Consider the following 21,687-nt stretch of genomic DNA (forward strand, 5'->3'; position numbering starts at 1 on the left):
AAAAAGAGGAGAATGTTCTAACTGATCCTTTAATGAACAATTGGTTTAAGGTCCAACCTATAAACCGAATCCTCTCGGGCCAAGGAGAGGATGGGGCCCCTTGTTCAAGATCTGGATTAAGTACTAAAGGGGACAACCTATCTACTATCCCTATAACGGGTAGGAGTGAATTCTGTCTTGCACCCTATGTTCCCAACTATCCACCCGATCTTACCCCTGAAATGGGAGGCTTATTGGGCCAACGATATTGAACTGCCCTCACCTATGCAGATCTAAGGATAATTCTGAGTGAACAGAGTTCATAGTTAGCTCAGGGTTAAGATTAAGTTACCTAGGTCATCAATTAACGAAATAGTCAGTTTTATACATAAAACGACATTTAGAACGTAAAAAGTTACTATTTCATGGTTCAGTCTTATGTAAACTATTTACATAGAATGCCCCCACTCACATATCTCTATATGAACGATTCAGGATCACATCATTTGTACTAACTACAAGTGCCGCATCCATAGTGTCTCCAGAATAAGGCGCCCAACCTTATTCATATACTATAGACCATTTTGGCTATATATTTGAACTTGACCACCTTTATGTCACTAACATAAAGTTCAAACTACAGTAAATAGTCTTAGGACCTTAGATTATTGGATTTAAGATTACAATTTCATTAACAACTTTATCGAAAAACAAAATAGAACATGTTTATTAATTTACAAATTATGAGTTTTAGGACATAAAATCCAACATTTGTGACTTTGTGCATGCTTAATTTCTAAAGTTTTAATCATTTTGGTCATCTGGTTGAAGTCATCTCAGCTAAAACCATTCGAGAGAATATGATAGCTAGAAATGCATTGAGTCAGAATGCAAAATACATTTAGAGATAAAAATACTTGTGTTTCACTGCTTTCTATAACCAACGCATGCCCCATAGAAATAGGAACTTATGTGGCATTCGCATTGAGAAATGTTGAATAATTAGATAAACAGAAACCCAACGCATCTACATACATTTGGATTGTAAACAAGCATCTCTCATCTTCATCTTTACTCACACTCTTACACGTGTTCATCTTACTTGGATCAACGCATAACCCTATCACTTAACACCATTCTTTCATTAAACCCTGTGTTTCACTTAAAATCTTGTGTCTTCTTGTATGCATGCAGTAAAATTAGTATAGATTCCAACATTTATTTAGAACCCTTCTACATCTGCTGCAACTCACGGTATGCGTTAGTCTAGCATAAATCCCTGTGTTCGACTCTAGACTTACCAAGAACCTAAATTAGATTTATACCTTGATCTGACTCAGGAAAAGCTTGTACGCGTCATAGAGAGTGTAGCGCATCTCACAGACGCATCATCCAATCTTCTCATTTAGAGAAGTAATTCACCACTCATATTTATTCACCTCAATTTTGTCTTCCATCTTTATTTATAACACACTCCTAGCGCACATCACGAAGTACGCAGAACCACCCTTGATATTAACAATAATAATTATTTGTCATGGGTGCTTGATGCCGAAATCCACCCTGGATGCTATGAATCTTGGAGTGACTATTAAAGAAGAAAATATGACATCCAGTTAGGACAAAGCAAAAGTTATGCTTGTCCTTCTTCATCATCTTTACAAGGGATTGAAAATAGAGTATCTTACAATAAAATATCATTGTATCTTGTAAAAAAATTTGAAAAAGAGGTATAATCATTAAAAAACAATCATTCTTCCCAAAGCTCGTTATGAGTGGATGCACTTGAGGTTACAAGATTTCAAATAAGTCAACTCCGCATTATTTAAAATAAGTTCGAAATTGTTGTTATGCAGAGAGAAAATTACTGATGTCGATATGTTAGAGAAGACATGTTCTACATTTCATGTCTTAAATATGCTCCTGCAGCAGCAATATCGAGAGAACTGTTTTAAACAATATTCTGAGCTGATTTCATATCTTCTCGTGGCTAAACAAAATAACGAGTATTGATGAAAAATTATGAATCTCGACCAACTAAAAATGACACAATTCCTTGAAGTGAATGTTGTGGATTTTAATAATAATTGTGGTCGAGGTTGTGACCAGGACAGAGAAAGAAATAATTATTATTTATGTGGTGGTCATTCTAATAATTCAATTTTCAAAAGAATCACATAAAATGATGATCACAAAATAAAAGCTCCACAAGATTAGAGTTCAAAAAATGTTGAAAATAAATGCTTATGATGCGGAATGGCTAGGCATTGGTCACATACCTGTCGTATTTCAAAATACTTAGTTGATCTCTATTAAACATCCCTGAAGGAAAAAGAGAAAAACGTAGAAGCAAATTTTTCATATCAATGACATATTTAACCCATCCCATATGACAAATTTGGATGTGACGGACATCTTTGAATCTCCCAAAGAGAAAATTGGTAGAATTGATGGAACACCAAGTGTTTGTTTTGAATTTGAAAATATCTAAATTTAATGTTGTTTTTTTTTCATCTTCATGTTTTTTTCCCTCTTAGTAGATGTTAATATTTGTATATTCCAAATGTTGTTTTTCTTGTTATAATTATTTTCTTTTAATGAAGAAACCTTAATAATTTTCATATGTTAGGTGATTAAAAAATGAGTAAAGAATATCTATGTCTAACAGACAATGCAACTACGCATACAATACTTACTAGTAGAAAATATTTTTTCAAACTGACAATGTTGGAAGCAAAAGTCAATACAATATCAAATTTTGTAAACCTAATTGAAGGATTTGGAAAAGAAAATATTATTTTGCCTTGAAGAACAAAATTTACAATTGACACATTGTTCTCTAGTCAATAAAAAAGAAATCTACTTAGTTTTAAAGATATACGTTGCAATGGTTATCATATTGAGGCTGATAGAAAGAATAACATGGAGTATCTTTACATCGTATCTACTGTCTCATATGAAAAATATATATTGAAAGAGTTGCCTACTTTTATCTTTTGGATTATATTATATTCATATACGAGTAATTGAAACATACACAACAATGAACCTAAAGTTCATGAATCCATACATATTTACAATTTGACATGATAGATTAGGTCATCCAGGGTCTATAATGATGAGAAAAATTATTGAGAATTCAAATGGACATCCATTAAAGAGCTAGAAGATTCTTCAATCTAATGAATTATCATGTGATGTTTGCTCTTAATGCAAATTAATCATTAGATCATCACCGGGTAAAGTGAGGACTAAATCACCTACATTTTTATAATAAATTCATGGTGATATATGTGGACTTATTAATCCACAAAGTGAACCATTTAGATATTTTATGGTAATAATAGACGCATCTAGTAGATAGTCACATGTGTGCTTATTATCAAGTCGAAATCTTGCATTTGCAAGATTACTTGCTCAAATAATTAAGTTAGGAGCACAATTTCTCGATTATACAATTAAAACCATTTGTCTTGATACTGCTAGTGAATTTACATCCCAAACTTTTGATAATTATTGTATGTCAATTGGGATAAGTGTTGAACATCTTGTAGCTCATGTTCATACACAAAATAGTTTAGCATAATCATTTATAAAAACGTTTGCAATTAATTGCAATACCATTACTTATGAGACTTAAGTTTTCTTCTTGTGTGGGGACATACTATTTTGCATGTAGCGTCACTTGTACGCATTAGGCCAGTAACTTATGATAAGTACTTGCCATTATAATTAGCTTATGGTCATGAGCCAAATATTTCCAACTTGAGAATTTTTAGATGTGCAGTATATGTTTCAATTGCTCCACCACAACGCATTAAGATGGGTTCTCAGAGGTGGTTAGGAATATATGTTGGATATGATTCTCCGTCGATTATTAAATATCTTGAACCCCTGATGGGTGATGTATTTATTGCACGAATTGTTGTTTTTCATTTTAACGAGACAAATTTTCCAACATTAGGGAGGAGGAATTAAGAAATTGGAAAAAGAAATTACATGGATGCATCGTTATTGTCTCATTTAGATCTCTGTACAAATCAATGTGAACTTGAAGTTCATAAAATAATTAATTTGCAAAATATAGCAAATTAATTATAAGACATACTTATAGATACAAAGAAAGTAATGAAGTTCCATATACCAGCTCCAAATGTTCTATTGAAAATTGATATCCCAACATAACAAGTTGTCACTAATGAGTACGGAACATGCCAGAAACGTGGTAGACTAGTGTGTTCCAAAGATATAACTCATCAAAAACGAAAAATAATTAATAGTAAAAAAGATTTGGTTGAGGATGTAAATACACATGAAGAAATCATCGACATGACTAGTGAGAAAGGTGAAATACCTAAAGATAATAATGAGATTTAAATAAACTATGTCATGACAGAAAAAAGATGGAACCTAACTAATGTAGTTATTAACAACATTTTTACGTATAACGTTGCTCTTGATATTATATCTGAAAATGGACTCTGAACCAAAATCTATTGAAGAATGTCGACATAGCAAATATTGGCTTCATTAGAAAGAAACAATCGAGGCAGAATCAAACTCACTTTCAAAACGTCAAGTTTTTTTACTAGTAGTCAGAACACTATAAGGTGTCAAATCTGTGGGATACAAATGGGTATTTGTGAGAAAAAGAAATGAAAACAATGTTGTCACGAGATATAAAGTAAGACTAGTTGCACAACAAATTTGTTCGAAGGATAACATGATAGGTTTAGTTACAAAATCATTACCAACTGTAATCTTTGAAAAATCGGTGCATAACAAATCAGAGATTTCAAGTGATGTTTCCATGAAGGGGAGTAAATATACTGTATTATTCTTAAGAGTATCAGATTATATGAAATATGTAATAATTTTGCTTCACTAAGATTTTTTCCTAGTAAGGTTTAATAAGACATATTTTATATATAATGGACATCTAAGAGGAGTATTATAAATATGTTAAATTTGGTGTAAGGTAGATGCCCATTATTAGTGTTCACTGGCCATGTGTCACTTATCTATTACCCTATGTGTTATCCATGTGTCTCAAGATTACGCACTATTAATCTTCATGCAATCCATCTCCTACTTTGCAAATTGTCTATAAATAGTGATATTGGGAAGGTTTTGGAAGACATGTACATATTGGTGACCAATAAAAAATGATTAAAAAAAGTGGAGAAATTCATATTTTGTTGTTATATTTATTTTATTGATATCCGTATTTTTGTGCTGTTCAAGTACACAACAATTTATTTATTTATTTCTTATTTTTTTTTTTCGAGGGGACATTAGAGGAGAATTATGGAGGCCGAGCTTGGTGTGAAATGAAATTTTATTGAATTATGCGCATACGGGCATGGACCTGGACCGGTGGGCCGAAATTGTGGTGTTCGTTCGGCCCTTTATTTTCGTAAAGAGCAAATTTGAAAGAGTAAATTTAGGCTCCAATTTGTAAAACCCTAGGTTTTTCTCCCTCACTCTCGCTCGCTTCCTTTCTTCTTGCCGGAGTTCTTACTGAAGGAAACCCTAGGTCGCATCTCAGTCGAGGGTCTTGACATTCTGGCACAATGTCGATGTCTAAGAGTTCGAAGATGCTCCAGTATATTAATTATCGGATGAGGGTCACCATTCAAGATGGTCGCCAATTGGTCGGCAAGTTCATGGCCTTCGATCGGCACATGAACCTCGTCCTCGGCGACTGCGAGGAGTTCCGCAAGCTGCCTCCGGCTAAGGGTAAAAAGACCAACGAAGAACGCGACGAGCGTCGTACCCTTGGGCTTGTTCTTCTCCGTGGCGAAGAGGTCATTTCCATGACAGTGGAGGGTCCACCGCCTGCTGAAGAGTCCCGTGCTAAGGCTGTCAATGCTGCGGCTATGGCTGGGCCTGGTATTGGCCGTGCCGCTGGTAGGGGTATCCCGACTGCTCCTCTGGTTCAGGCGCAGCCTGGTCTTGCTGGGCCAGTTCGTGGAGTGGGTGGACCCGCTCCGGGGATGATGCAGCCTCAAATCTCTCGCCCGCCAGTACCTCAGCTGTCCGCTCCGCCGATGACATATCCGGCTGCCCCCGTTATCCGTCCACCTGGTCAGATGCCGATGTTTCCTGGGCAAGCTCCACCTCCCGTCGGGAGAGGTATGCCTCCTCCGGTGCCTCCACCCCAATTCTCTGCAGCGAGACCAGGGGGTGCCCCACCACAACCTTTCCCGGTTCCTCCTCAATTTGCGCAGAGACCCATGGGACCTCCACCAACCGGGCAGGTGATGAGGGGACCGCCACCACCACCCAGGCCTGGAATGCCAGCTCCCCCGCCTCGACCTGGGATGCCTCCTCCGCCCGGTGGCGCTGTTCCTGTTTACGGACCACCCCGTCCTGGCATGCCGCCTCCGCCCAATCCTCAGAATCAGCAGCAAAATCAACAGCAATAGTGTAGGTACGCGTCTCTATCTTCGAAAGTCGTTAGCATTGTCCCTCTAGCGTTCAATTCTTTGTTTAGCTACAATTAATAAACTTGCGCATCAAGTATACCGATATAGTCTGTCGCGGGATTAAAATTTAAGAGCATTATATTTAGAATGAATCGCATTTGGGTATGTTTCCAACTTCCCTGGAAACTCGAATTAGCTTTAGTGTATGTTTGGTTGAGGTAGGGACTGCCTTTAAAGGTTGTGACTTTAACATGTTCACCAATTACTGGCTTGTGGGCAGACAGACACCCTTTTTAGTTTTTGGAACAAGGGTTTTGTGCTAACGCATCTCCTGAATTAGTCTCTCTGGCAATGATGAGGTCATCTGGATTGATATCTTTTGGCTACTTTCTGGTTCTTTTGCTCGATAAAATTTATAGGATCTTGTGTGGAATGTCTAGGGTTCCTTGTCTTAAAATATAGGAAAAATTGCACAAACCACCCCTGAATGATGGGGTTTGTTACAATTACACCCTTAACATTTTAGTTTGATCAATTAGCCCTCTAAAATTTATAGTGTGTTGCAATAAGCCCCTTGTGTTAATTGATCTTCAATTAGAAAAGGGAAAACTAGTCCAAAAGAATATGAAGTTATTTGCTCAAAAGAAGCGTTGGAGACCTTGGACCGAGTGCATTGGTCCTCCTGGGTTTAGTCCATCTAGTCTTCACCATTTCTGAAACTTGAAACTAGGTTGATTTTGAGTAGAAATTGGTGTGGGTTTGAGACTTTTAGTTGGTTTCCTTCATTTTCTTCTTGCTTTTTTGATTCATTTTCTAAAACTGAGAAACTCCATTGATTCTGAATTGAAATCAATTTTTTTGTGTAATTTAATAGATTTTGAATTGTAATCTTTTTGGGTTTAATCTAGCTAGTTTCAACCATTTCTATCTCAACTAACTCTATTCGCGACGCTTGTACATGCGACCGCAACACCACCAACTATTCTCAACGTCTCTCTCGATTGAGTCCCCTCCACTCAAATCTTCGATGACTGTGCCATCTCCAACTCCCTCATGGCCGCCATTAAGTGCTCTCAGGCCAACCAGTGCTGCCAGCTGAAGAATTTCCGTTTGTGCCACCAACTCTATCACCAGTCCTCCATTACTTGCGTCAAAGTTGAGCTCCAACATTTCCTTATCTCGATTCTTGATGATCCTGTTGTCAATAGGGTTTTTGGTGAAGTCGGATTCCGGAACTTCAAAATTAAGCTTGCTATTATCGCAGCTTCTTCGCTACACCTTTTGCGCTTAGAGGTTCCCCTTTGTTCCTCTGTAATTTGATGGACTGTTTGATCCCAATAGTCGGCATTCTTGTTTCTCCACTCACCTCCAGCATACAATAACCAACAAAGACCACTTCAGATTAAGTTTATGATCAATTAGATTTATTTTCATCTGAAGTTGCTGCAAGAGTGTTGTCACCGTCACTGCCCTTGAACAGTCCAATATTGTTGCTGGTCCTAGGTCTCCAACGATTCTTTTCAGCATAAGTTTCATATTCTTTTTTCTTTTATAGATATGTGATTTGACAAGTTTGCTCTTTTTTTAATCGAATATCAACTAACATAAGGGGCTTATTGCAACACTTAATAAACTATAGGTGCCTAATTGATCAAATTAAAACTTTAAGGGTGTAATTGTAACAAACTATATAGTTCAGGGGTGGTTTGTGTAATTTTCCCTAAAATATATATCTTTCCTTGTTCAAAGCAATGGTAGAACTTTTTTTGTTCACTTGAAAGGAACAGATGTCTTGTCATCCATCTCGTGCTTGTTTGTTTCTCTGACATTGGCCTACTCTTGGGAATCTCTATAGGTGGTTCCATTTGCCTTTGAGAACTCATCAAGATCTAACAATACCCTATCTACATTGTATTTATTTGGTTTAAAACACTCTTGATTTCCTATCTATGTTGAAGTAAAATTTTCCATGAACTTGATAGCTGTAGTTTTAAATTTGTAACAATTCGGTTCTTAAATTTTAGCCTCTAAGCTAATAGAGTAGTTTTAGTAGTTCTAAAATTTGTAATGGTTTTGTCCTTCTCATGAAAAATCTCATCAAGGGGAAGTAATGATGAATGATTTTTATTATGTAATGCAATTTACGAATACATTTGGTCCCTAACAGTTTATCAATGTTTATAAGTAAGAAATTCTATTAAATCTCAACAAGATTTTACATGGTAGGGAGTGAGTTGTTACAAATGTAGAATTACATGGTAAATTGTTACAAGTTGGAAGTATAGGGACTAAATAGTCGCATGTTAAAGTTTAGAGACCAAAAATACCTCTATTTTTTTATTATATATCTTACAGAATCACCTCATTAATCCTTCCTGCCAGGGCACTAATATTCTTTTGGCATTCGAGTTGGCATTGAGAAATAACATCTTCGGCTTAAATAAAATGATATACTGAGTAGTTTGCTCTATGTTGATGGTAACTTATGTTGAATCTGCTCAACTGTTAACTAATGTGCTATACATGATGACTGCCGGAGGAGTGTACAGTGTACAGATTTGTGTAAATGGTTTTAAAAACCACTCTGACTATGCAGAAAAGCTGACCAACTCAGTTTAGTCCCTTTTTTGTTTTCATTCGCATGCCAAGCTTTAGAATAACATTCAATGGCATAATTTGGAAGTAGGAGTATGGTTCTCACACCAAACCTAGAACAATTTCATTTAGAACCGGAGGAAATAACTTGTAGATGGTAAGAATTCAGTATTTGAGATTGAGAAGAAAGTTACATATCATTTATTCCCCCTCCAACTAGAAACTGTGTAAAATAATTATCAGAAGAAGGAAGGGGGACATCCTAGGGGCGTTGGGTGGAGGAAATTCCCTCCCAAAACACAGCCAGAGTTACATAAGTTTTTCTGCTACTTTTGTCCCTCCCTTGTTTTTCTCTGTGCAGGAGTTAGGATATTGTTGATTACTTGTTCTTCTGCTGTTTGCACTTGTTCCTCATTGGCAGGTTCTTTCTTTATTGCTTTATGGGTACTGCTTAGGATAAGGATCTATTATTTTTCTGATTCCATAATAAATAGCGGTATTTAAAATAATGGCCTAAGCGAGTGAGCCCGTAGGAGAAAATTAACAATCTTGGGGCTTTTTTTCCTTCCAAATTCCCTGACAGGTCCTCTTCAATAACTGAACACTTTTGTTGGTATAAGAAAGATTTCTTTAGTGAAATATCTACATTTGGATTAAACGGGTTGACTCTGAGGACTGACACAAACAGAAACGATATGGACATCAATTTCTAAAAAAGTTGGACATGAACCCACTGGCAACATGTTTTGTTTTAGTGAAATGTATGTTATATTGATATATTAATACTTTTCCATAGATAAAACATGTAAATTTAACAGAAAAATAAAATATACTTTACTAAAACATACAAAGTTGAACCATACGGTATTTGAAATCTTAAAAGATATTGAAATATTTAGTTGGCTATGACTGGAAGAAGATATCATCATAATACTTTAGGATCGATCAACCTACAAGAAAATTTCCATCCCTTAAAATTGTAAGCTAAATATTTTTTAGAGTGGTGTCCAAAATTGGAGGGAAAAAATATTAATTCACACACGTTATTTAGCGTGTCAGACGGTCACATTTTCCTAGGTTTGACTGAATGTTCCTATAAATAAATTTAGTGACTTAATGTTTGCCAGGTTGTGATAATAAAATATATTTTTTCTAAATAGAAATTTTTTATGGTATTATTTTGCTTTGTACTGGAGGAGTATTTCTTCCAAGCGGATGTTTATTTCCCAACTTCCTAGTTTGTGGATAGCCCTTGTTCTTGATGAGGTTGAAATATTTTCAGGTATCAATATTTTTCCTTCATGACTTTCTCAATTGAGTAACTGACTCAGAAAATTAGCTATGATCCTAACTTATGACCATCTTGTGAAGATCTTTATATGGTTTATTCATAGATATGCACTAATTATCGTGTATTCCTCTCTCAATGCTTTGATGGCACTTTCATGTGTATGTCAAAATTGGTTCTTTCTCCACGTTCTATATCTCTAACAGCTTTGTTGGTAAAATATGCCCCTCTTTACAAGATCTGAATGCTTGATTGGTATAATGAGGTGGTAACGGCTGTTACAATCTTGATTTGTTACCACCTGATTTAAACCAAGACGATATTCTGCAGGGAGAAACTTTGGTCATCTTAAGTTTTTTAACTTTACATGTTACAAATTTACAACCATTCTAAGATTCAAAATTTTGTCCAATATCGAAACATTAAATTACCGTGCAATCATATAATTTTGCTGTTGATCATTTCTCAGTAACTTGATAATTATTTGTTGCAGACATATTACATGGATGATCTGTGGAGGCTTCGGTGGATATTATCTTTTGTTGCTTCAACCTAAGGTTCACTTGCCAGGGCCTACAGCTTGGTTCATCTCCCTGGCCTGATCTCTCTTCGTATTTGTGTTGATGCTGTTGTAGGATTCGACAATGTACTTTTATTAGCAAATTGTGGTCCTGGTTTTGCAATTTAACCGTTAGATATACTTCAAATGCAGGATTTTAATGTGAATTGCCAATTCCTGATCGCCATTTCTCTAGGTAGATTCGCTTGCCCCTTTCACTTTTTAATCCGTGTTAGGCACTATATAGGATTACTTAAGGACCTCAAGTCTGAGTAGTACGAACTGAAGGTTCTGTATTTTGGAACCTCTCCTGTTAAAATGAGAAAATCTATATATTTTTGTGTGCATATGAGTTGCGTATGTGTTTTTTTTTCCTTCTTTTTCTTGAAACAAATGTAATGGGTTTGGAGGATTATATAAGGGTAGGAAGAAGCAACTTCTTTCCAATCAGCATGAATGCCAAGTAATGCCATGTTCTGAATGGCTCTTTAACTCTTCACAAGTCTAAAGGGTTTAAATAATAATGGTGGTTTGCTCAATCCAAAATTTTCTTCCTTTGTCAGGGAGACAGTTGCCATGAATAAGAACCACACAATGCTCCACCTTCTGGGGGCACATACCAACTAAGATATAAGTTTTGAAAAGGCCAAGTTTTCTCAGATCTACGTGGTCCGCTGGTTTGTCACTGTCTTTGAACAAGGCGGGATTCTTCTGGTGGACCATTTCTCTGTCTCTTTTGTGTGTATTCAATTTTATGCTACACTCTCTTAGTTATGTCTGCTTAAAGAAATTCCAAACCAAGTGTTAGAAATAATAAATACTATAATGCAAACTATATTACTTAAAAGAATAACTATACTGCAAAGTCTCATCACCGTCCCCCAGTCTGTGAAGTGAAAATTCCGAAGTGTCAATGTTATTGTAGAAGGGAACTCCTTTCCAATTTGATCCCTAAAGGAGGGAGTCTAGGAAAGATTACTTTCTTCTGCAAGTGTGATCGCATAAATCAATTATCGGAGATGTGAGAGGTTTGACCAGCATATTGCAGTAGATTTCGTCCCTTGCCAATTCAAGGTCCCATTTGATAACGCTAACTTTATGGTTTTTAATTTTTGAAAATTAAGGTTATAAACATCATTTTAATTTCTAAATTTCCTACTTTGTTTTATACTTTTACCAATAGTTTAAAAAATCAAGTCAAATTTTGAAAATTAATAAAAGAGTTTTTAAAAATTTGTTTTTAATTTTAGACTTTGGCTAATAATTTAACTCTTTTAGAATATTGTAAGAAATTGAGAGGATAGACTTAATTTTTAATAACCAAAAAACCAAAAACCAAATGACTACTAAACGGGTTCCGACATATGGAGATGGAGAAATCAACTATAACTTATGGAGATGAGAAAATTAAAATGTTGTTTTTTATGACCTTCATTTCTCAGATGGCGTGATTGTTTGTATGTCTCTCTTTGTTGAGACATTATAATTTGCATGTTCCTTATATATTTTTGGTTGAAACTTTATCATAATTGAAGGAAAAATGATTGATCAAAAGCATCCTTTTGTTAGTTGGCATTGTATGTATTTAGAGATGTGATAAAGTGCATACTTGTATTTGTAAAATGATTGGAGTATAATGAATTTTCAGAATTACATTTACCATCTTTAGTAGAGTTTTTTTACTACCAAATCTCTTTAACATTGTTAGAATTGGAGACATAAATGAAGGTACTTAGCAGGGATATTTAGGATCACAAACCTTCTTTATAAGCTCGTGAAATAGATGAGAATTTTTACTCTTTTGGTAAGAGTACCATTTATAAGCTTGTAAAAATTGTAATACTTATGAAAGGTTATGGTAAAGATATTGCAATATTTATCAAAGTTTAAAGTCCAATTTGTTGAAAAATGAAAGTTTGAAGTAAGAACTTGATATACCTTGTCAAGTTTATGGGTAAATTTTTAAGACACTTAACCTTTTTTTTTCCATTTATTTTAATCTCAATCTAAAATATCTTATAATGTTATGTAATTCCAGATGTTATTATGACAAGAATGAAGAAAAGAAAGAGCACTCATCCTTTAGCACTTTTCTTTCAGTGAGCAATACAAATTGTTTGGTACACATGGGGGAAGCTTATAAATGAAAATCCAAGAGGAAGTGATGTAAATGATTGTGGAATCAGGTTCCTTTAGAGACAGTCAAGACTCCATGAAAAATAATCCCTCAAATTGCTATATATTTTCTATGTGCTTTAGTTTAGAGATGGTCAGCTAGTCATATGATGGGCTTTGGTTGGGCCTACCACTTTGACAAATAAAAAGTGCTCTTTGATGCCCTATGTATCAACAACAATTATACAAGCTCATAACAGATGGATTTTAGAACCCCATGCCTAAAGTTGAGATTGTAAATTTTACCTTTGCTTTTCACCCTTATCAAGCCCTAGCCTTGATCATAGGTTAATTCTATATATAACAAAAATCATTAACATCACACCTACATGTTACTCATTATTAAGATTATATACATCTTTTTAAGACTGTCTATTTTGATCTACAATATAATAAGATGGGATTAGTAAACTAGGCATAATAAAAGATTTATAATCTTCCTAAACAATAATACAACATGATAGAATGAGTACACTAAAAAAATATAGAGTAGATGCCTCTCCCTAATAAACTCAAGTACGTAAGTACATTAGACCATAAAATATAACAAGTTCTAGCTTGAATTAAATAACACACCAAATTTTGTTTAGTAGGTTCATAGTTCATTCTAAGTACAATGATCTAGTAACAACAAGTTTTCAAATAGAATTAGTTATATTTCTTTTTAATTGAAGGTTGAAAATATATAATCAGTACTCATTTAGAATAGTACATAGTAAATGAAGGGCATATAAACTAGAGTAATTTTTTTTTCATCCCACATTAATAGTCTATATGCAAGTTATTTTTAGCCCATTAAACAAAATATCTTACTAGTCAATACATGTTCAAATTGGGTAACTTTAATAGCTCAAGCATAGGAGCATGCTTAAGCATTTATGACCAATAGTATGTTTAAACAGAGCAAGGTAGATATGTTTGGCTATATTTTCATCTTCATGATCAAACTCCTTTTCAACTGCCAAAGGTATATATATATATTTACCACAAAGTCCAACATTACTCACTATTCACATATTAAGCAATAAAGTCCAATGACAATGATTAAGGAAAAGATAATCCTCCATTCTAGTCAGAAAATGAGGAAAAGTAAATAGTGGAATTTTCACAAAAGTAATGTATGATAAATAATAAGTTTTGTTTGCATGGCCCAACCATCATTGTAATTGCTAATTAACTATTATGAAAGAAAATTAAGTAAAAAAAGGCAACTTGAGATTGAAATGAAATAAAATATATAAAAAAGAAAATGTCCACTAATTTCTCACTTTTGGCACGTGCGAGCCTCCACAGACACCACCGTCCCACATTACTCCCACAAAACTAAAACTCTCTCTCTCACGGGTGAGCTTAAAAAAATCGAACGTTGGGAGCAAATGGACAAAGAAAAAGAAAGTAGAGGAAAAAAAAAGGTAAAATTTATGAGTGAACCTAACATTTTCTCACACGTACCCCCATTTTTCCTTTGCACATTGTCCCAACGTCTTTGTTCCCCTTTGTACTTCCATGGAATTTCTTAGTACATTATTTACATAAAAATTCAATCTTTATTAGGAAATCCTAATTTTAAATTTGTTTTTGAATGTGGGTCATTGCTATAATATGAGATTTCACTATCAGGAGCAATTTTGTTTAACATTTTTGGAAATGTAGTTGTCAGATTCTGTGTTAAAATTTCCCTTGTTCTTTAAAATCAAATTTCTTGACTTACAGGCCAATACCGAGAGCCCCCTTTTAGTCGGATCATAGAATAAGAACAAAGAAAACGTTTTTGTTTCTTTACTCGGATTACTACTCCCTAGCTTTCTGCCTCTGCCCTGTGTTTCTATGTATTTTTGTTTCCCTTTCGTTTTTGGCTTTGAGTTATTAAAACGTTCAAATTCACATTACCCAAGAAAGTTTTTGCAGATTGGCTATTTCCATCAACACAGCTGCCATTAATACAATCTCTTCTTCTCTCACCTCCTTTACCCTCTCTCTCTCTCAATAGCTACAGTAGATGCACAAAAAGTGAACGAAAGTGGGTTCTTTATCACCGAAAAGAAGAAGGGTCTGCTTTCTTGGCCATTATTATCACTTCCCCATTTGAGAGGGGAAGTTTTCATGGCTGTTTCTTCATTGTGTTCTTGGAACTATTAGCCTCTAGATTTAGAGTTTCCTACTTTCGTGTTTGTGCATCCCTTGTTTCTATTTGAGTACTCAAAAGAGACTACAACCAAGCTTATGCTTCAAGATATGAGGGGAAGGATCTTCTGATTACAACACTTAAAAGAGTGTTCTTTTGGGTTTAGTTACTGTTCCCTAATGGATATTATTCACTGTGCACGTCTACTATGTGTTGTTGTCTGTTTTGGGATGTTTCTATGCGCATCTTGTCTTGACGAATTCGGTGATTCAACAGCTGTTTACATTGTAACTCTCAAGGAACCTCCTTCTACTACTCATTACTATGGTCAGCTTAGACAAAATACCACTTCTTTTAGGCTTGGTACTTCTGGTGGATTAAGCATCCACAAACCAAGGTACTTCTCCATCACTCTTTTCGCTTCTCTCTTACACTTGCATTTTGCAGCTCTAAGCTCCTCATTTTAGTGCTTTACTTGAAATATGATGAAAACTTGTTGTATAAGACATTTGCAATTACTGTAATTTTCTTAAACCCCAACGTGGGCATTTGTTCAAGCATGAGTTGTTGACATGTTCTCTTTTATGTAGTTGATTTGATATTAGTTACTTTTTTTTGGGTTTGGAAGTTTTTCCTTCTTTCTCTGTCAAAATTTTATTTTTCTTCATCATTTGGTACCTCTATTGTGTAGGGTGGTGCAGAATTTGTGTTATGTATAGTTAATTTGTGTTATGTATAGTTTTGTTGCATTTACTAGTCTTCTATCTCTGTTTCTCAGTGGAGTTTCATGGAAACTATTCCACAACCTTGTGGAAACTATTATTTTCAAGTTATTTTGCTAATTTTTTTATTAATGTATAACCGATGTTTTGTTTTGCCCTCGATGCACAGTTAATCATAACTGATTGAAGTTATTGTTTGTTTGACTATTTGTTCAATCCTCCACGCCATGGTGGCTGTGATTGGCCATAATGCTATGCCTTTTTCGTTTATGCTCTTCCTTCTGTTTAGTCTGTTCAATTCATTTACATGTAGTATAATCATATCTTTTTTAAAGTTGTAATTTAAACTCTACTGCTTTGATGTTATTTTATTTAGAAACATATCGAGAAAGCATCGAAGATATAGATCCTACATAGCCCGAGTTCATGATTCATTGTTGAAGAAGGTCTTGAAGGGGGAGAAATATTTAAAACTGTACAGTTACCATTTCTTGATCAATGGATTTGCTGTGCTTGTTACCGAAGAACAGGTACAAGTTTGTAATCTATTCCCTCCTTTTTGCTTCATCATCATTGATTCTCTACTTTAAACTATGATGGTGTTTAATTGTTAGTGTTTACCTTAAAAAATTTGCTCAGAAGGAATTATGTACTGTCGACTAACACTTTGGTGTCTAAGAAACGCACTGTGATGGACTTTGTATTTTAGTTTAAAAGATGCATGAAATAGGTTTTGATTTACTGGTATCTTTTAATTTATAGGCAAACAAACTTTCAAAGAGGATAGAGGTGGCAAATGTTGTCATGGATTTCTCTGTAAGAACTGCAACGACCCATACTCCACAGTTCTTGGGCCTACCGCAGGGAGCTTGGTCTCAAGATGGTGGCTTTGAGTCTGCTGGAGCTGGGATTGTGATTGGGTTCATTGACACTGGCATTGATCCATCGCACCCCAGCTTTGCTGATGATTTGACTGATAATCCGTTTCCCGTTCCTGCTCACTTCTCTGGAATCTGTGAGGTAACTCCAGATTTTCCATCTGGATCTTGCAATCGAAAGCTTGTGGGAGCACGCCATTTTGCAGCATCAGCTATAACAAGGGGAATATTTAATGCATCTCAGGATTATGCATCACCATTTGATGGTGATGGACATGGCACGTAAGTGTTTCTTTCATTGTTTGGAAGTTTGTGGATCAAACTAACATTTCTGTTGGTTTTAGTCCTTACTAGTCATGACATCAGATACCCAGCTCCACTCCTCCTTTTTGGTTTGAAGCATCGAATATATATATATATATATTATTTTCAGTACCAAAAAAAAAAACCCTTTCGATAAAACTAGCAGTATCTCCTCCTCATACATATACATAACTCCTTTCCTTAAAGCCAGTACCATCTTTAGAGGAAGGCTTTTACAGAAGGTGATGAGAATATGATTTTTGGATTGTTTTGCTTGTTACGTTTTCTTCAAGGAACCTAAATGACGAGCTATAAGGTTTTAGGGAAACGTAGATTATGCAAATGACATTTGACTTGTATACTCTTTCCCACGCTATACTTCCTTCTTTTCCCCCATCTTTTTTCCACTTTAGGTTCATCCTGGTAAAATATTCACTAGTTCCATTTCTTTGGATATATATTTTTCCCTTTCAGTTGCCTGCATAATATATGTATTAATTCTAATAAAAATGGTTTGACCCTATATCTGCAGGCACACAGCTTCAATTGCTGCTGGAAACCATGGCATTCCAGTCATAGTTGCTGGACATCACTTTGGAAATGCCAGTGGGATGGCTCCTCGTTCACAGTAATTAATCTGGACTTAGGCTACAGTCGCTCGTAGAGCTATTAATTTGTTTTTCCTTTGTTATACTAATTTTTTTTTATTTAACTAATACTTTAAAGTACATGTTATATTGCATGAGTTTCATTTGCTTCCTTGTTTGAATGCTTGCTTATGCTTCTTTATTCAGCATTGCTGTTTACAAGGCACTGTACAAAAGCTTTGGAGGTTTTGCTGCTGATGTTGTTGCTGCAGTTGATCAGGTGTGTAATGTATGATATGCTTAGTTGTTTTCCATTATAAAAGTTGTTTAGTTTGTTTCTGGCTCTGCAATGGAAGATGGAGTTGAGAAGTTCTTGAGGACTTAGTATCAAACTTTTGTATCTAAAATAAGTGTAAGCAGTTCAACTCTTGAGGATGCAGGGTTACCTACATCTAGAATGTGTAAACAAATGAGAGTGCAACTCTATCCTTTTGTGCTCCTATAGTAATCTATGATGTCATTTGTAGGCTGCTCAAGATGGTGTGGATATAATAAGTTTATCAATCACACCGAATCGACGTCCCCCTGGTATTGCAACGTTTTTTAATCCCATAGATATGGCACTGCTCTCTGCAGTAAAGGCTGGTATATTTGTTGTGCAAGCAGCTGGCAATACTGGACCAGCACCAAAGAGCATGTCTTCCTTCAGTCCATGGATCTTTACTGTTGGTGCTGCTTCTCATGATAGAAGCTACGCTAACTCTATAAGCCTTGGCAATAATGTCACCATCCCAGGAGTCGGACTTGCACGTAAGTTTCTGTCTGTCTTCTCTGTTTGTACTACTCTTCCACTTTAAGGAAAAGGGGATTTCAATCTTTTAAGAAAGCAGGGAGATCTGACTCTTGATACTGTCTTGAATTAGCTTAAAGCATATTATGAACTTGTCTAGGAAATGCAAAGCGTAGTGAGGATTATAGCTGAAGTTGATTTTGTTCGCCACAATAGGAGAAATTTGCTCCATTTAGTTTGAACTTAATATGATAGTGATTATCTGGGAACAATTTTAAGGATCAGAGAAAATATAGTATACTTTGTGAAGTTAACGATACAATATATTTTAATGATAGTGATTCTTTATAGTTTGGTAGTGTGCACTGTAATTCTTAATAGGAAATATAGCCCTCCATCATAGTGTTATCCTGATATTACACTATTTTATTTGTTTTCATTCCCTCATCTATTTTATCTGATCCTTATCCCGTCTTTTACTTTCCACTGTTCTCTATTAGCCTATCCAACGTCTCTTCCATTTCTTTCAAGTATGTAATTCAGTTGGGTGTTTATTTGTTCATTATGGTTATTGTTTTTCATGCCTGCATTTTAACGATATTCATGGGAGCAACTTGAATATATGCAATAGATGCTCCTATTTTCTTGGTAGATAAAATCTAATTCATTTTCTCCTTTTCAGCTGGGACTTATAATGACACGAAGTACAAACTAATTGCTGCAATACATGCATTGAACAATGACACAAACGTGTCGGAGGACATGTATGTGGGCGAATGCCAAGACTCCAGTAACTTTGATCAGGATCTGGTCCAAGGGAACCTTCTAATATGCAGCTACTCAATCAGATTTGTGCTAGGGCTTTCTACGGTTAAACAGGCATTACAGACGGCAAAAAATTTGAGTGCTGCTGGTGTTATTTTCTATATGGATTCTTTTGTGATAGGTTTTAGGCTCAACCCAATTCCAATGAAAATGCCTGGCATCATAATTTCATCACCAGAAGATTCCAAGGTTGTGCTCTACCTTGTTAGCTTTTTACAAGGAATCAACATGCAACTTTTTGACTGATAGGTTCTAGATTCTTATGGTCATCAATGTAATAAGTTATACAAAGTGGCTGTCAAAACCTTTTTGCATCCAAGTGGGGCTTTAAAATGGATTATGTTCATTTGTTCATAATTAGCTCCCTCCCCACCCTTGCTCTCTATGGTTCTGAAATTCATGGTTTCTTCTGCAGATGCTTCTTCAATACTACAATTCTTCTTTGGAAGTAGATGGATTAACAAAGAAAATTTCTAAATTTGGAGCTGTTGCTAGCATATGTGGAGGATTGAAGGCAAATTATAGCTCTACTGCCCCACAAGTTATGTACTACTCTGCTAGAGGACCAGATCCAGAAGACAGTTCTCTTGATGATTCTGATATTATGAAGCCCAACTTGGTAGCTCCTGGAAATTTCATATGGGCTGCTTGGAGCTCTGTTGCCACCGACTCTATCGAATTTCTTGGTAATCATTTGCAACGGTTTTGATTTTACATACAACATTAAAACTCAGACATCAAAAGTTAACTTTTACGAACTCCCCAGGTGAAAACTTTGCAATGATGTCGGGAACAAGCATGGCTGCTCCTCATATTGCTGGCCTAGCCTCACTCATAAAGCAGAAGTTTCCTAGTCTTAGTCCTTCAGCCATTGCTTCTGCACTATCGACGACAGCTTCTCTTTACGACAAGACTGGTGGACCAATCATGGCTCAACGTGCTTATGCTAACCCCGAACAGAATCAGTCTCCAGCTACACCTTTCGATATGGGAAGTGGTTTTGTGAATGCAACAGCAGCTCTCAACCCAGGGTTGATATTTGATTCCAGTAAGTACATTTAACATTATAGCCTACTTTTTATGATCTATTTGCCTATTTTTCTTGATGATCATTTTGGCAGTAACTGCATGGTATGATGTTCGAGTTCGCTTCTTGTAGGTTACAATGATTATATGTCGTTTCTTTGCGGTATCAATGGATCATCTCCTGTGGTCTTCAACTACACAGGCCAGAACTGCGGGCTTTACAATTCTAGCATCACTGGAGCTGATTTGAACTTGCCCTCTGTGACGATAGCAAAACTTAACCAGTCGAGAGTAGTGCAACGAACCGTGACCAACATTGCTGGACCTGAGTTTTACAGCGTTGGTTGGAGCGCTCCTTATGGAATTTCTTTAAAGGTTTCTCCAATTCGATTTACGATCGGCAGTGGCGAGAAACAAGAGCTAACCATATTCTTCAATGCCACGATGAACAGCTCGGTTGCTAGCTTTGGTAGAATTGGACTTTTTGGGAGTGCAGGCCATATAATCAACATTCCTCTTTCAGTGATTTTGAAGATCTCATATAACAATACTACTAATTGAGAGCTTTGGAGGGTGAGTCAATTCTTCCCCCTTCATGAAAAGAAAAAGAAAAAGATCATGTATTGTGTTTGTTTACCACCTGCTCTGCCTTCTTCCTTTTTGAATAATTTGGAGGTGTGTTAACCAATTTTTTCATTCATTTTTTTGGATGTAAATGTTTTCTGATGTAAGAAAGAAAAAGGAAAAAAAGTAAATCTAGCTGGTTTCTGTAATTTAGATTGAAATTCAAAAGTGAGGTAATAACTAAGTTGACTTCTCTCTCCCTCTCTCATATTTTACTTATTGGAACTTGGCAATGGCCAGACTTGTCACCAAATGATATAGAAAGATGGCTGGAAGAACAAGAGAATGGTTGTCATTATGAATTACAGGAGTATTATTACTAAAAAGAGGCTTTCCTCTTTATGGGGGGCTCTACTCAGAGCTCGTTCAGTAAGTGGATAAAGAAGAGGATAATATTGCTTACACACCACTTTATCTTTATCAGAATGATTGTGAAGCCCTTTTTTAGACCTACCAATTTCACATGTCGTTATGGGGGTTGATTAAAAAAGAGTCTCATCCCACCAATAGTGAACTCTTCTACTATCTTAACTCAGTTCTACGTCACTCTAATCTAATCGTGACTTACACATTAGAGTGTATGAAAAATCTGTCTATCGTGATTTTGATAGCTTATGGTGTATCATTTCCTTGTTTATATTAAAAGTCACATTCATTATTAGACCGACACAATCCAGCTCGACCTAAGCGTAAGTCCAAGGGTTGGCCTAACCTTCAATAGCCAAATCTACCTATTGGATTAGCTCATTGAATATCAGTTATTTAATTATTTAAAAACATATA

At 35.6% G+C, this 21,687-nt stretch overlaps 2 protein-coding genes across 3 annotated transcripts; both read left to right on the forward strand.

The window, feature by feature from the left end:
• Positions 1-5,419: 5,419 nt before the first annotated feature.
• LOC120073715 (small nuclear ribonucleoprotein-associated protein B'-like) lies at positions 5,420-11,196 on the forward strand. Of its 2 annotated transcripts, none has more exons than XM_039026516.1 (2): positions 5,420-6,412; positions 10,784-11,196. In XM_039026516.1, exon 1 carries the CDS (start codon positions 5,553-5,555, stop codon positions 6,405-6,407), a length of 855 nt encoding a protein of 284 aa, XP_038882444.1. In that variant the 5' UTR covers positions 5,420-5,552; the 3' UTR covers positions 6,408-6,412; positions 10,784-11,196. The 2 variants fall into 2 exon arrangements, with proteins under 2 accessions (XP_038882444.1, XP_038882445.1); XM_039026517.1 differs by having other exon boundaries at positions 5,420-6,408.
• A 3,545-nt stretch (positions 11,197-14,741) lies between these two features.
• Positions 14,742-21,112, forward strand: LOC120074717 (subtilisin-like protease SBT2.2). The gene is made up of 10 exons (XM_039027938.1): positions 14,742-15,546; positions 16,248-16,401; positions 16,634-17,031; positions 17,585-17,680; positions 17,847-17,919; positions 18,167-18,449; positions 19,112-19,443; positions 19,670-19,940; positions 20,021-20,302; positions 20,414-21,112. The coding sequence occupies exons 1-10, from the start codon at positions 15,329-15,331 to the stop codon at positions 20,839-20,841; spliced, it is 2,535 nt and encodes an 844-aa protein (XP_038883866.1). The 5' UTR covers positions 14,742-15,328; the 3' UTR covers positions 20,842-21,112.
• The last annotated feature ends 575 nt before the right edge of the window (positions 21,113-21,687 follow it).

Source organism: Benincasa hispida, chromosome 3 (assembly GCF_009727055.1).
Source record: "Benincasa hispida cultivar B227 chromosome 3, ASM972705v1, whole genome shotgun sequence".
NCBI classification, from domain to species: Eukaryota; Viridiplantae; Streptophyta; class Magnoliopsida; order Cucurbitales; family Cucurbitaceae; genus Benincasa; species Benincasa hispida.